At 51.6% G+C, this 15471-nt stretch overlaps 1 protein-coding gene across 1 annotated transcript in view; it reads right to left on the reverse strand.

The window, feature by feature from the left end:
- Positions 1–15471, reverse strand: part of LOC147119525 (uncharacterized) — a 110337-nt gene that overhangs the window by 31460 nt on the left and 63406 nt on the right. Inside the window, exon 7 of the mRNA XM_085984115.1 lies at positions 7625–7734. Coding sequence (XP_085840241.1) covers positions 7625–7734 — 110 coding nt within the window. The remainder of the gene's footprint in view (positions 1–7624; positions 7735–15471) is intronic.

Raw genomic sequence — 15471 nt, forward strand, 5'->3', positions numbered from 1 at the left:
TCTGGTGATCCTCCATTCTGATTACATTATGTAGTTTCAGACAACCCAGCTCCTTGCTTCCGGAGTCTGTATCACTTTTCTGTTCATCTGAACTACTGTCCATCACCTTATGTACCTTTTTGTACTTCTCCTGTGGAGATTTCTTGCTGCTGGTTTTCTTCCCTGACCTGCAGACTCTTGCTATGTGTCCTGCTTTTCCACACTGTCTGCACACTTGGTCTTTGAACCAACAATCCTTCTGGTCGTGTGTTGTTCTGCCGCAGCGATAACACTTCCCTGCTCCATATGACATTTCATTGGTGCCATATTCTTGCGGTCTCCGTTGTATCTCTGCAGCGCCCCGTGCGGCTGCTTCGTGTGATACTGCCATGCTGAAAACCTTGTCCAGCGTAAGATCCTTTTCTGATAGAAGCCGTTTCTGGGTTCCTTTGTGCATTGAGTGCTGCTGGAGTTTTGCTAAGTGGGAGAAAAATCTTTTAAGTGTATTTTGTGAATTTTAGTGTGTTAAGAAGTCAATTATTTGAAGTAAGTTTAATTTTTTAAGGGTTTTTTAAACTCTTGGGCAGTTTAAACAGGAAGTAGAATCCGGGTATAAAAGGGGAGGGGCTAGTGCGGTGCACGGAGTGCTTTGTGCATTGAGTGCTGCTGGAGTTTTGCTAAGTGGGAGAGTTCGGATAAGTGGGAGGTGAGGGTGTGTTTTTTGCTCTGTTTTGTTCCCCACTCCCAGGCTTAGACAGCACTGCGGAGGCGGAGCAGCGAGACGAGTCAACCAAACAGGCTCCACAGACAGTATTCAAGGAGGAGGTTGGTGATCAGCTGGTTGGTTGGTTTTCTTCCTTCTCTTCTCTTTCATACCTTTAAGTTGGTAAGTCCTATTGAATAGTGGTGTGATATTATCATATATATCCGGGCAGGGTCTTCATAACTAATAATAAGAAATTTAATTAATTATATAGAATGGAGCAGGTGATGTGTTACTGTTGCGAGATGTGGGAGCCGGTGAACCCCATTGAGGCTAACGGTGATTACATCTGCGACAAGTGTTTGCTGCTAGAGGAACTCAAGTTCCATGTTATGGAGCTTGAGACCGAGCTTCGGACACTGCAACACATCAGGGAGGGGGAGAAGTTCCTGGACTCTATGTTTCAGGAGATGGTCACACCTATGAAGTTAATTACTGCAGATGTAGTCCGTGGTCAGGGACAGGACGGTGTGACTACGAGTGAGGAAGGTACAGGGATCCAGGATGTAGTGTTGAAGGAGACGCAGCCCTTGTTCTTGTCCAGCAGGATCGAGGTTCTTACTCCCTGTGAGGGCGGGAGCGGGGACTGCAGGGAGGATGAGCAACCTGGCCACAGCACCGTGGTACAGGGGGCCATTCAAGTGGAGGGAGTAAAAAGAAATGTTGTAGTGGTAGGGGATAGTATCATTAGGGGGATAGATAGGGTTCTCTGCAGTCAAGAGCGGGAGTCCCGAAGGCTGTGTTGCCTGCCTGGTGCCAGGGTTAAGGACATCTCTTCTGGGCTGGAAAGAAACTTGCAGTGGGAGGGGGAGGATCCAGTTGTCGTGGTCCATGTTGGTACAAACGACGTAGATAGGACAAGGAAGATGGTTCTGTTAAAGGAGTATGAGCAGCTAGGGGTCAAATTAAAAAACAGAACCTCAAGGGTAATAATCTCTGGGTTATTACCTGAGCCACGAGCAAATTTGGCTAGGATAAATAAAATTAAAGAGTTAAATGCGTGGCTCAAAGACTGGTGTGGGAGAAATGGGTTTTGCTTCTTGGGACACTGGCACCAGTACTGGGACAGGAGGGAGCTGTTCTGTTGGGACGGACTCCACTTGGCCAGTGCTGGGACTGGAGTCCTGGCGAATCATATAACTAGGGCTGCAGAGAGGGCTTTAAACTAATTAGTTGGGGGGAGGTTTCTAGAGAGCAAATAATAGAAATGACAACAGAGAAGGTCATAGACTTAGGTAGCAGTGGGGGAATTAAAAAACAGAATGTGTCAGGAAGGGACAGAAAGTATGGAGTAAAAAGTAAAGTAATAAAAAGGGAAAAAACAGGAACTAAGTGTTACAAAACATATTTGAAAGTTCTTTATCTGAATGCACGTAGCATTCGTAACAAAATGAATGAGTTAACGGCACAAATAATGACATATGGGTATGATCTTGTGGCCATTACAGAAACATGGCTGCAGGGTGACCATGACTGGGAATTAAACATACCAGGTTATTTAACAATCAGGAAGGACAGGCAGGAAGGGAGAGGAGGTGGGGTGGCTATGTTAATAAAGGAAGGAATCACTATAATACAGAGAAATGATATTGGGTCAAAGGAGCAGGATAGTGAAACAGTTTGGGTGGAGGTAAGGAATAATAAGGGGAAAAAAACACTAGTGGGTGTAGTCTATAGGCCTCCGAACAGTTGCAACTCTGTTGGACGGAGTATTAATCAGGAAATAGTTGAGGCTTGTAACAAGGGAACAGCTATAATTATGGGGGATTTTAATTATCATATTAACTGGACAAATCAAATTGGGCAGAGCAGCCTTGAGGAAGAGTTCATTGAGTGTATTCGGGATGGGTTTCTTGAGCAGTATGTAACTGAACCGACCAGGGGGCAAGCAACCTTAGATCTGGTCCTGTGTAATGAGACGGGATTAATTAAAAATGTCCTAGTAAAGGATCCCCTTGGAATGAGTGACCATAACATGGTTGAATTCCATATTCAATTAGAGGGTGAGAAGGTTGGATCTCAAACAAGCGTGCTGAGCTTGAATAAAGGAGACTATGAAGGTATGAGAGCGGAATTAATTAGAGTGGACTGGGAAAATAGATTAAAGGGTAAGACGGTACATGACCAGTGGTGTACATTTAAGGAGTTATTTTACAACTTCCAAAAAAAATATATTCCACTGAGGAAAAAAGGGTGTAAAAGAAAAGATAGCCATCCGTGGCTAAGTAAAGTAATTAAGGATAGTATCCGACTAAAAACAAGGGCATATAAGGTAGCCAAATCTAGTGGGAGGATGGAAGATTGGGAAGTCTTTAAAAGACAGCAAAAAATAACAAAAAGATTGATTAAGAAAGGGAAGATAGATTATGAAAGTAAATTAGCAAAAAATATAAAAACAGACAGTAAAAGTTTCTATAGTTATATAAAAAGAAAAAGGGTGGCTAAAGTAAATGTTGGTCCCTTAGAGGATGAGACCGGGAAATTAATGGTGGGAAACATGGAGATGGCAAAAACACTGAACAATTATTTTGTATCAGTCTTTACAGTAGAGGACACTAAGAATATCCCAACACTGGACAAACAGGGGGCTCTAGGGGGGGAGGAACTAAATACAATTAAAATCACTAAGGAAGTGGTACTTGGTAAAATAATGGGACTCAAGGCGGATAAATCCCCTGGACCTGATGGCTTGCATCCTAGGGTCTTGAGGGAAGTAGCGGTAGGGATTGTGGATGCATTGGTAATAATTTTCCAAAACTCACTGGACTCAGCAAAGGTCCCGGCAGATTGGAAAACTGCTAATGTAACACCCTTATTTAAAAAGGGTAGTAGGCAGAAGGCTGGAAACTATAGACCTGTTAGCCTAACATCTGTGGTTGGTAAAATGTTAGAGTCCATTATTAAGGAGACAGTAACGGGACATTTGGATAAACATAATTTAATAGGGCAAACTCAGCATGGTTTCATGAAGGGGAAGTCATGTTTAACAAATTTGCTTGAGTTTTTTGAGGAAGTAACATACAGGGTGGATAAAGGGGAACCAGTGGACGTAGTGTATTTAGACTTCCAAAAGGCATTTGACAAGGTGCCACACAAAAGATTATTGCTCAAGATAAAAAATCACGGGATTGGGGGTAATATTCTGGCGTGGGTGGAGGATTGGCTCTCTAACAGAAAGCAGAGAGTTGGGATAAATGGTTCGTTCTCAGATTGGCAACCAGTAACTAGTGGTGTTCCGCAGGGGTCAGTGCTGGGTCCCCAACTCTTTACAATCTATATTAATGATTTGGAGGAAGGGACCGAGTGTAACATATCAAAGTTTGCAGATGATACAAAGATGGGACGGAAAGTAGTGAGTGAGGAGGACATAAAAAACCTGCAAAGGGACATAGACAGGCTAAGTAAGTGGGCAGAGATTTGGCAGATGGAATACAATACTGGAAAGTGTGAGGTTATGCACTTTGGCAGGAAAAATCATAGAGCAAGTTATTATCTTAATGGCAAGAAACTGGAAAGTACTGTAGTACAAAGGGATCTGGGGGTCCTGGTGCACGAAACTCAAAAAGTTAGTATGCAGGTGCAGCAAGTGATTAAGAAGGCCAATGGAATGTTGGCTTTTATTGCTAGGGGGTTGGAATATAAAAACAGGGAGGTATTGCTGCAGTTGTACAAGGTATTGGTGAGGCCGCACCTGGAATACTGCATACAGTTTTGGTGTCCATACTTAAGAAAAGACATACTTGCTCTCGAGTCAGTACAAAGAAGGTTCACTCGGTTAATCCCGGGGATGAGGGGGTGGTCATATGAGGAGAGGTTGAGTAGATTGGGACTCTACTCATTGGAGTTCAGAAGAATGAGAGGCGATCTTATTGAAACATATAAGATTGTGAAGGGGCTTGATCGGGTGGATGCGGTGAGGATGTTCCCAATGATGGGTGAAACTAGAACTAGGGGGCATAATCTTAAAATAAGGGGCTGCTCATTCAAAACTGAGATGAGGAGAAACTTCTTCACTCAGAGGGTGGTAGGTTTGTGGAATTTGCTGCCCCAGAAAGCTGTGGAAGCTACATCATTAAATAAATTTAAAACAGAAATAGATAGTTTCCTAGAAGTAAAGGGAATTAAGGGTTACGGGGAGCGGGCAGGAAATTGGACATGAGTCTAGGTTCGGAATGGTCATGGCCCTGTGGGTAGTGGAGTGGGCCCAGGGGCCGTGTAGCCTTGTTCTGCTCCTACTGTGTTCTAATTCTGTGTTAGATTTCAGGAGATGGTTTTATTCCTGTTCCTGGCTGGGGTGGAGATCGCCTTTGCAGAAGGTAAGTACTGTAGAAAATATAGGGACAGAGTGATCTCCTGGAAGAATTTCGATCGCCTAGATGGGTCGGAGAGGAATTTCCCAGATTTTTTTCTCCCAAATTGGCCATTGGGTCTTTATCTGGTTTTTCGCCTCTCCCGGGAGATCACATGGGTTCGGGTGGATGCAGAGTGATAGAAGATTTGAGGTTAGGATCAGATCAGCCATGATCTTATTGAATGGTGGAGCAGGCTCGAGGGGCCGATTGGCCTACTCCTGCTCCTATTTCTTATGTTCTTATGTTCTTTACTTTGAAGCCCACACACAAACTTGTCCTTTAACGTATCTGCTAGTCCCATTCCAAACTGGCAGTGTTTCGATAGCTTGCGCAGTTCCGTTAAATACTCAGCATTACTTTCGTCTTTCTGCTGGTTCCTTTTGTGGAACTTAAATCTTTCTGCTATCAGCAGCGGTGTGGGGTTTAAGTGGTCCTGTAGGATTTCCACTATGCTTTCGAAATCCTTATCCACTGGCTTCTCTGGGGTTATTAGGTTTCGCAGTAAGCCATACGTTTTTGCACCCATGGAATTCAACAAAACCAGTGCTTTCCTGGCATCTGGCACTTCATTCGCCTTGCAGTGCACCTCAATGCGTTCCACATATGTTGCCCAATCTTCGACTTCATTGTCGAACGCAGTGACACTGCCACTCTTCGGCATCCCTGGGTGTGGTTAGACTTTCAAAAATGATGACTCTCGCGCTCTCCCTTCTTCTCCGCTGGCTCAAAATGGCGTCTCCCGCGCTTTCCTTTATTCCCGCGCTCGCCCTTCTTCTCCGCTGCGGCTTCAAAAATGGCATCTCCCGTGCTCTCCCTTCTTCTCCGCGGCTCAAATGGCGTCTCCCGCACTCCCTTTCTTTCCCTACGGACGCTGCTCAGCCCTTGAGCCCTGGCTGCGCTCTGCGCGTTCTCCTGTGCGCCTCTCTCGTTGCCGCCGCTCAGTCCTGAACCCCGGCTGTGCTTTACCCTCTCTCTCTTTTTGTTTTCCATCGACGCCGCTCGGTCTTCAACCCCCGGCTGCGCCCTGTGCGCTCTACCCTCTCTCTTACCCCGTCGACGCTGCTCGGCCTTTTCTGTGCCGTCGGTCGGCTCCAGCCGCCGCTGTCCGGGAAGGGTCTGCGCTGTACCTGTTGCCAGTCTGTTGCTGGATCGTCGTGGCTGGAGAACCAAGCCCAGCTCTCAACAGCCTCCCCTGCGATGTTCACTCGCTCTGCCAGATGACTGGGCGGTTGCTCGTGGTCGACGCCCGTGCTTCTGGCCTCGACTTTCTTCCACCGCCCCCCGGAGCGAATCCTTGGAAGGAAATGCAGAGTTGCAGGTAGATTCGAATCGACCTCGTCGCCACTGTTGAATCCGTAAATCTTAAGGTATGGTGTTCTTCAATAACTAGACGGAGGCTGTAGATTAACAATCAACAGGTGTTTACTGGAGGAGGGTAGTCTAAAGACTAACAGTACAGAGGCATGCTCAAGGCTTATATACAGGTGTGGTCACTGCCGGTACTACAGTATACAGGAGCTGTAAAAGTAGTTCTCTCTTAAAGGTACATACACTACAGACTCCACATCAGAGAGAGAGGAGACCTTCATCCCCTCTCTCTGGGGCTGGATTTGGCCCAGGTCCCAGAGGGCGAAAGGGCAGCAGAGTTGGTCATTGGCTCAGTGCAGGAAGCAAGCGGGCGTCCGTCCCTGTTCCGTTGGCCTGACTGCATTGATCCGACAGTGAGTGATGCGTGCATCGTTTCTGCATTTTAATTGCAGATGTGATCAGCTCTTTTATGCTAATAATTTTTTTGTAAGCAGTGGTCACGATGCGTCACGTGAGGAGGTTTCACTGCACGTATAGGCACTTTCGGACCCCTGGAAAAAATGGCAGGCATGACAACGACAAAAATAATAGGCAAAAGCTCTGCAACGCATGCGGCTGGGGCAGGGGGGTCTAGCCTGAGGTATCTTGGTATCAGGGTGCTGTGGCTGATTTAAAGGGACAGCGACTAGACCAACACCAGACAGAACCGGTTTCATTGTCGCCACAGTGACACTCCGCGAGATCGATGATACCCCATCAAATTACCGAGCGTTAATATAAGAGCAAAATACCGCGGAGGCTGGGAATCTGAAATAAAAACAGAAAATGGTGGAAACACTCAGCAGGTCAGGCAGCATCTGTGGAGAGAGAAACAGAGTTAACGTTTCAGGTCAATGACCTTGCATCTGAGCCCGCGCACTTGCCCCTCCCCCCCACACACATACCTGCGAGCGTGTTCTTGCCCCTCACACACACACACACACGTACCAGTGAGCCCGCGCACTTGCCCCTCCCCCACACACACACATACCAGCGAGCGTGTTCTTGCCCCTCCCCCCCCACACACGTACCTGCGAGGCCGTGCACTTGCCCCTCTACCTGCGAGGCCGCGCGCTTGCCCCACCCCCCGTACCTGCGAGGCCGCGCGTTTGCCCCTCTACCTGCGAGGCCGCGCGTTTGCCCCTCTACCTGCGAGGCCGCGCGTTTGCCCCTCCCCCCGTACCTGCGAGGCCGCGCGCCTGCGGTGAAACTCGTGCACGTCGAAGTTGTCGAAATCCAGCTTGAGGGTCTGTTTGCAGAGTTCACAGGTGGTGACAGCAGCCAGATCGGCGCCTGTGCGGGAAACAAGGGAGAGGGTTCACGGTCGCGCCCACTCACTCAATCACCACAAACTGCACAACAACAACAGCAGGGAGGGAGACTGAGGGAGAGGGAGGGAGACTGAGGGAGGGAGACTGAGGGAGAGGGAGGGGGGGGAGGGAGAGGGAGGGAGACTGAGGGAGAGGGAGGGAGACTGAGGGAGAGGAAGGGAGAGGGAGGGAGACTGAGGGGGAGGGAGACTGAGGGGGAGGGGGAAGGAGGGGAGTGGAAAGGGGGGAAGGAGGGGAGGGGGAAGGAGGGGAGGGGGAAGGAGGGGGAAGGAGGGGAGGGGGAAGGAGGGGGAAGGCGGGGAGGAGGGGAGGGGGAACGAGATGGAGGGGAGGGGGAAGGGGGGGAGGAGTGGGGGAAGGGGAATGAAATGGAGGGAGGGAATGGGGGAGTGCGGCGGAGGGAGACGGGGAAGAAGGAGATAGAAGGAGGGGAGGGGAGGGGAAGGAGATGGAAGGAGGGGAGGGGAGGGGAAGGAGATGGAAGGAGGGGAGGGGAGGGGAAGGAGATGGAAGGAGGGGAGGGGAGGGGAAGGAGATGGAAGGAGGGGAGGGGAGGGGAAGGAGATGGAAGGAGGGGAGGGGAGGGGAAGGAGATGGAAGGAGGGGAGGGGAGGGGAAGGAGATGGAGGAAGGAGGGGAGGGGGGAGGGGAAGGAGATGGAGGGAGGAATCAGACGGAGGGAGGAGGGGAAGGTTACGAAGGGAAGGAGGAGGGGAAGGAGACGAGGGGAGGGGAGGGGAAGGAGACGAGGGGAGGGGAGGGGAAGAAGACGGGGGAGTGGAGGGGGAAGGAGACGGAGAGAGTGGAGGGGGAAGGAGACGGAGAGAGGGGAGGGGGAAGGAGACGGGGGAGGGAATGAGAAGGAGATGGGGAGAGGGGGAAGGAGACGGAGGGAGGGGAGGCGGAAGGAGACGGAGAGAGTGGAGGGGGAAGGAGACGGAGAGAGGGGAGGGGGAAGGAGACGGGGGAGGGAATGAGAAGGAGATGGGGAGAGGGGGAAGGAGACGGAGGGAGGGGAGGCGGAAGGAGACGGAGAGAGGGGAGGGGGAAGGAGACGGAGGGAGGGGAGGCGGAAGGAGACGGAGAGAGGGGAGGGGGAAGGAGACGGAGGGAGTGGAGGGGGAAGGAGTTGGAGGGAGGGGAGGGGAGGGGGAAGGAGTCGGAGGGAGGGGAAGGGGAAGGAGGGAGGGGAGGGGGAAGGAGACAGAGGGAGGGGAGGGGGAAGGAGACAGAGGGAGGGGAGGGGGAAGGAGACGGAGGGAGGGGAGGGGGAAGGAGATGGAGGGAGGGGAGGGGGAAGGAGATGGAGGGAGGGGAAGGAGACGGAGGGAGGGGAAGGGGAAGGAGACGGAGGGAGGGGGAAGGAGACGGAGAGGGGGATGGAGAGAGGGGAGGGGGAAGGAGGGAGAGGGGGGGAAGGAGGGAGAGGGGGGGAAGGAGTCGGAGGGAGGAGAATGAGACGGAGGGAGAGGAGGGGAAAGGAGTCGGAGGGAGGGGAATGGAGACGGAGGGAGGGGAGGGGGAAGGAGCAGGAAGGAGGGGGAAGGATTGGAGGGAGGGGAGGGGGAAGGATTGGAGGGAGGGGAGGGGGAAGGATTGGAGGGAGGGGGAAGGATTGGAGGGAGGGGAGGGGGAAGGATTGGAGGGAGGGGAGGGGGAAGGATTGGAGGGAGGGGAGGGGGAAGGATTGGAGGGAGGGGGAAGGATTGGAGGGAGGGGGAAGGATTGGAGGGAGGGGGAAGGATTGGAGGGAGGGGAGAGGGAAGGATTGGAGGGAGGGGAGAGGGAAGGATTGGAGGGAGGGGAGGGGGAAGGATTGGAGGGAGGGGAGGGGGAAGGATTGGAGGGAGGGGAGGGGGAAGGATTGGAGGGAGGGGAGGGGGAAGGATTGGAGGGAGGGGAGGGGGAAGGATTGGAGGGGAGGGGGAAGGATTGGAGGGAGGGGAGGGGGAAGGATTGGAGGGAGGGGAGGGGGAAGGATTGGAGGGAGGGAAGGAGGAAGGATTGGAGGGAGGGGAGGGGGAAGGATTGGAGGGAGGGGAGGGGGAAGGATTGGAGGGAGGGGAGGGCGAAGGATTAGAGGGAGGGGAGGGGGAAGGAGATGGAGGGAGGGAGGGGGAAGGAGATGGAGGGAGGGGAGGGGGAAGGAGATGGAGGGAGGGGAGGGGGAAGGATTGGAGGAGGGGTGGGGGAAGGATGGAGGGAGGGAGTGGGAAGGTGGAGGGGGGAGGGGGAAGGAGTGGAGGAGGTGGGAGGAGTTGGGTGGGGGATGGAGGGTGAGGGTGGGAGGTGGGGAGGGTGGGTGGAGGGAGGGGGAAGGGGTTGGAGGGTGGGGAGGGTTGGAGGGAGGGAGGGGAAGGCATGGAGGGTGGAGGGAGGGGAGGGATGGAGGGGAGGAGAGGGGGAAGGATTGGAGGGAGGGAGGGAGGGGAGGAGGCACACCATTTTGAGGTGCAGGAGATGGTAAGTGGAGTCTTGATTTCAACACAGTAAGGATGCAGGGAGGAGGAGGGGTGTAGCGGTTACCTGGGAAACCAAGAAATAAAGAACTTGCAATTCTAGCGCGCCTTTCATGACCTCGGGACATCCCAAAGCACTTTACAGCCAATGAAGTACTTTTGAAGTGTAGTCACTGTTGTAATGTAGGAAACACGGAAGTCTATTTGTGCACAGCAAGATCCCACAAACAGCAATGACCAGATCATCTGCTTTTCAGGTGTTGGTTGAGGGATAAATATTGGGCCCCAGGACACCGGGGACAACTCCCCTGCTCTTCTTCCAATAGTGGCCGTGGGATCTTTTATGTCCACCTGAGAGGCCAGACCTGTTGCAGCACTCACTCAGTACTGGCACCAGGGAGTGTCGGCCCGGGATTATGGGGGCTTGATTCTCTGGAGTGGGGACACGAACCCGTGACCTTCTGACTCCGAGGCGAGAGTGAGACTGACCGAGCCACGGCTAAGTGGGAGTAGGAGACAGTGCGATGGTAAATTCATGAATCCCACACTCCCGGCGGGCAGCTGTGCTCAAAGAGAGCGCGGACTACAACACAGCAACGCCTGTTGTACATTCCACCTTCCCTTTGAGCGCAGCTCCTCGCTAGACATACAGGATCGGTGAATCTATCCTTTGATTTCATCTCATGAGGTTTCACGGAGGAGAAAGATCCTGTTGTCCAAACGCTCACCTGGCCAGCCTCTCACCTTCCACCCTCTGTAAACTTGGAGCTCATCCGAAACTCTGCTGCCCGTGTCCTAACTCGCACCAAGTCCCGTTCACCCATCAGCCCCTGTGCTCGCCGACCTACATTGGCTCCCGGTCCGACAGCGCCTCGATTTCAAAATTCTCATCCTTGTTTTCAAATCCCTCCATGGCCTCGCCCCTCCCTATCTCTGTAATCTCCTCCAGCCCAGCAAGCCTCCGAGATATCTGTGCTCCTCTAATTCTGCTCTCTTGAGCATCCCTGATTATAATCGCTCTACCATTGATGGCCGTGCCTTCTGTTGCCTGGGCCCCAAGCTCTGGAATTCCCTGCCTAAACCTCTCCGCCTCTCTTTCCTCCTTTAAGACGTTCCTTAAAACCTACCTCTTTGACCAAGCTTTTGGTCATCTGCCCTAATTTCTCCTTATGTGGCTCGGAGTCCAATTTTTTGTCTTTTCATACTCCTGTGCAGCGCCTTGGGACGTTTTACTATGGCGCTGTATAAATACAAGTTGTTGGTATCTGTCACGCGCCCAGGCAGGGTACGAGGGAAAGCTCATCATCCAATGAGCGATCCCCCTCTCAGCTCCAGCCTCTCTCTCTCCATGACATCCTCTCTCACCTCCCTCTATTTTAGTGATCAGTGTTCCTCTGAACTTCATTCTCTCCTTCCTCTGAACAACTCCTCCCATTTAGACAGCGCCTTTAACGTAGTAAAATGTCCCAAGGTGCTTCACAGGAGCGATTATCAAACAAAATTTGACACTGAGCCACGTAAGAAGATATTAGAACAGGTGATCAAAGCCTTGGTCAAACAGGAAGGTTTTAAGGAGAATCTTAAAGGAGTGAGAGAGTCGGAGAGGTTTAGGGAGGGAATTCTAGAACTTAGGGTCTCGCCAGTTGAAGACACAGCCGCAAATGGTGGAGCGATTAAAATTGAAGATTCACAGGAGGCCAGAATTAGAGGAGCACAGATATCTTGGAGGCTTGCTGGGCTGGAGAAGGTTACAGAGATAGAGAGGGGAGAGACCCTGGAGGGATTTGAAAACAAGGATGAGAATTTTGAAATCGAGGCGTTGCTTAACCGGGAGCCAATGTAGGTCAGCGAGCACAGGGGTGATGGGCGAACGGGATTTGGTGTGGGTTAGGATACGGACAGCCAAGTTTTGGATGACCTCAAGTTTACGTAGGATAGAACGTGGGAGGCCAGCCAGGAGTGCGTTGGAATAGTCAAGTCTAGCGATAACAAAGGCATGGATGAGGGTTTCAGCAGCGTGTGAGCTGAGGCAAGGGGCGGAGACGGGCAATGTTACGGAGGTGGAAATAAGCGGTCTTAGTTATGCTGAGGATATGTGGTCAGAAGCTCATTTCAGGGCCAAGTATAACACCAAGGTTGCGAACAGTGTGGTTCAGCCTCAGACAGATGTTAGGGAGAGGGATGGAGTCAGTGGCTAGGAAACAGAGTTTGTGGCGGAGACCGAAAACAATGGCTTTGGTCTTCCCAATATTTAATTGGAGAAAATTTCTGTCATCCAGAACTGTGTGTCGGACAGCAGTATGACAATTTAGAGACCATGGAGGGGTCGAGAGAAGTCATAGTGAGGTAGAGCTGGGTGTCGTCAGCGTACATGTGAAAACTGACGCTGTGTTTTCGGATGATGTCGCCAAGGGGCAGCATGTAGATGAGGAATAGGAAGGAGCCAAGGATAGATCCTTGGGGGACACCAAAGGTAACGATGTGGGAGCGGGAAGAGAAGCCGTTGTAAATGATTCTCTGGCTACGATTAGATAGATAAGAATGGAACCAGGCGAGTGCAGTCCCACCCAGCTGGACGACGGTGGAGAGGCGTTGGAGGAGGATGGAGTGGTCAACCGTGTCAAAGGCTGCAGACAAGTCAAGAAGGACGAGGAGGGATAGTTTACCTTTGTCACAGTCACAAAGGATGTCATTTGTGACTTTGATGAGAGCCGTTTCGGTACTGTGGCAAGGGCGGAAAGCTGATTGGAGGGATTCAAACATGGAGTGGCGGGAAAGATGGGCACGGATTTGGGAGGCAACAACACGTTCAAGGACTTTGGAGAGGAAAGGGAGGTTGGAGATGGGGCGGTAGTTTGCAAGGAATGAGGGGTCAAGGGTTGTTCTTTTGAGGAGAGGGGTGATGACGACAAATTTGAGGGAGAGGGGGACAGTACCTGAGGAGAGAGAACCGTTAACAATGTCAGCTAACATGGGAGCCAGAAAAGGAAGTTGGGTGGTCAGCAGTTTGGTGGGAATAGGGTCGAGGGAGCAGGAAGTGGATCGCAAGGACAAGATGAGCGTGGAGAGGTCATGAGGGGAGATTGGAGAGAAACTGGAGAAAGATGTGCATTCAGGGCTAGGGCGGGGGGGAACCTTAGAGGGAGTTTGGCCCAGTGGTCTAGGGGAAGGAAGTGGCAGAAGCAGCTGAATGGATGGTCTCAATCTTAGAGACAAAGAAGTCCATGAGCTCCTCACACTTGTTGTCGGAGGTGAGGGTGGAGGAGACAGGGGAGAGGACGGTAAGCAGTGGAGAATAGAAGCCGGGGGTTATCTTTGCATTCCAGAATGATTCTGGAACAGTGATCAATTTTGGCAGACGAGAGCAGGACCCGATGATGCACTATGTGGTCCAGCCAGATCTGGTGGTGAATGGCTAAACCAGTTGTCCACCATATCTGTTCAAGTCAGCATCCCTTAGACTTAAGGGAGCGAAGATGAGGGCCGTACCAGTGGGAACGACCAGGGTGAGAGAGAGTAATTGCTTTAATAGGGACTAGGGCATCAAAGGTGGTGGTGAGGGTGTGGTTGAGCAGATCGGTAGCTGCAGAAATGTCATGGTGAATGGAGGGCCAAAGTCTAGACAGTTGGGATTTCGTAAGTGCAGTTGTAAGAGAGTTGGGAGAGAGTATTTTCCAGGGGTGGAAACAGAAGGAAGTAGGGTTGGGGGGTGGATGTGGGTGGACAGCGATACAAGGAAGTGATCAGAGATGTCCTTATCTGCGATTGACACGATGGGAGTAGCGAGGCCACGAGAGATGGCAAGGTCAAGGGGGGGGGCTATGAATATGTGTTGGGGAGTTTACATGGAGGGAGAGATTAAGGGAGGATAGGAGGCTAGTGAACTCAGAGGAGAAAGAGCATGATGAATTGAGATGGAGGTTGAAATCACCGAGGATGAGAAGTCGCTCAGTGCAGAGGCTGAGGGAGGAATGCAGTGAAGATATCTCGGTGATAATATTTTTATGGTACTTGGGTGGGCGGTAGAGAACGAGAATGTTAAATGAGAGGTGGAATAAGGTAAGATGCTCAAGAGGAGAAAGTGCCGGAGGAGTAGGGGGACAGACTAAGGTGTGATTTGGTGATGAGAGCCACACTGCCACTACAGCGGTCTGAGCGGGGCAAGTGGTGGAAGGTATAGCCAGGCGGGGAGGCTTCATTTAGGGGTAAGGTGCCACCACCCCTCAGCCAAGTTTCCGTCAGGGCTATGATGTCGATGCAATCATCCACGATAAGCTCATGAATGGCAAGGGACTTGTTCGCAAGTGAACGGACATTCTGGAGGAAGATGCGGAGGTCAGTGATGGCTGACCCACTGCCAGTGCCACAGGGTCAGCGCTGGGAGGGGTGAGTTGGACGGGGAGGAGATTGGCAAGATTAGCCCCCAGTGGGCGCGCTGGGCGGGAAGGTTGGCAAGAGAGTAGGATGGGACAGTTGGGGTTGCTGCTCGTAAGGAGGCAGCGACGAGTGCCTCGATGGGCCCTTCGTAGGATGCCAAGAGAGGCACAGAGGGAAGCTGTAGACTTATCTAAGAGGGAGTCGAGCCTGGGACAGTGGCAGGAGGGTAGGAAGGTCGAGGAGTACTGAAGGATTGGGTTGGGGATTTGGGAGGGCAGAGTATCCGAGAGAGGAGAGATGAAAGGAGGCATGACGACAGGAGAGAGCAGTCAGGGAGGGATAGAGAAAAAAGGAAAAAGGGGGAGGAAAAAGTGGAAAAAGAAATGAACGGCTTGGGCCCGGAGCGACAGCCAAAGTACGCACGCGAATAGACACAGGGAAAAACTCAGGTTACATAGGCCTGGTTATGTTGTAATTAATGGGATACCTATTTCCTGGTAGCAGGGAATAGGTTGGAGACAACAGTAGGGAGACCAGGGTCAAAGTCAGAGGTCCCATGGAGGTACAAAGCCGACGTAAGCAGGATGGAGCCGGCATGGAGCATCAACGAACCACTGTCCAAATTCAGAGACAGGTGTAGAAGGGGAGTGAAGTCCAGAAGTTATCTGAAGGGTAGAGAGTTCGAGGTTGGAGGTTGTTGCCGTAGGAATGAGAGTTGGTAGCGGTGCAGAAAGATGATGGCGAAATTGAAGTCGGAGGTCACCGAAGATCAAAGTGGCAGGTAAAATGAACAACCACAAGCCAGCAACCAACAAAGCTGATAAACCAGTAGAAACCGTTCAGCAGAGAGACAGCTGCAGTTT

Source organism: Somniosus microcephalus, chromosome 4 (assembly GCF_052327205.1).
Source record: "Somniosus microcephalus isolate GS21.2 chromosome 4, FLI_Smic_1.0, whole genome shotgun sequence".
Classification (NCBI taxonomy): domain Eukaryota; kingdom Metazoa; phylum Chordata; class Chondrichthyes; order Squaliformes; family Somniosidae; genus Somniosus; species Somniosus microcephalus.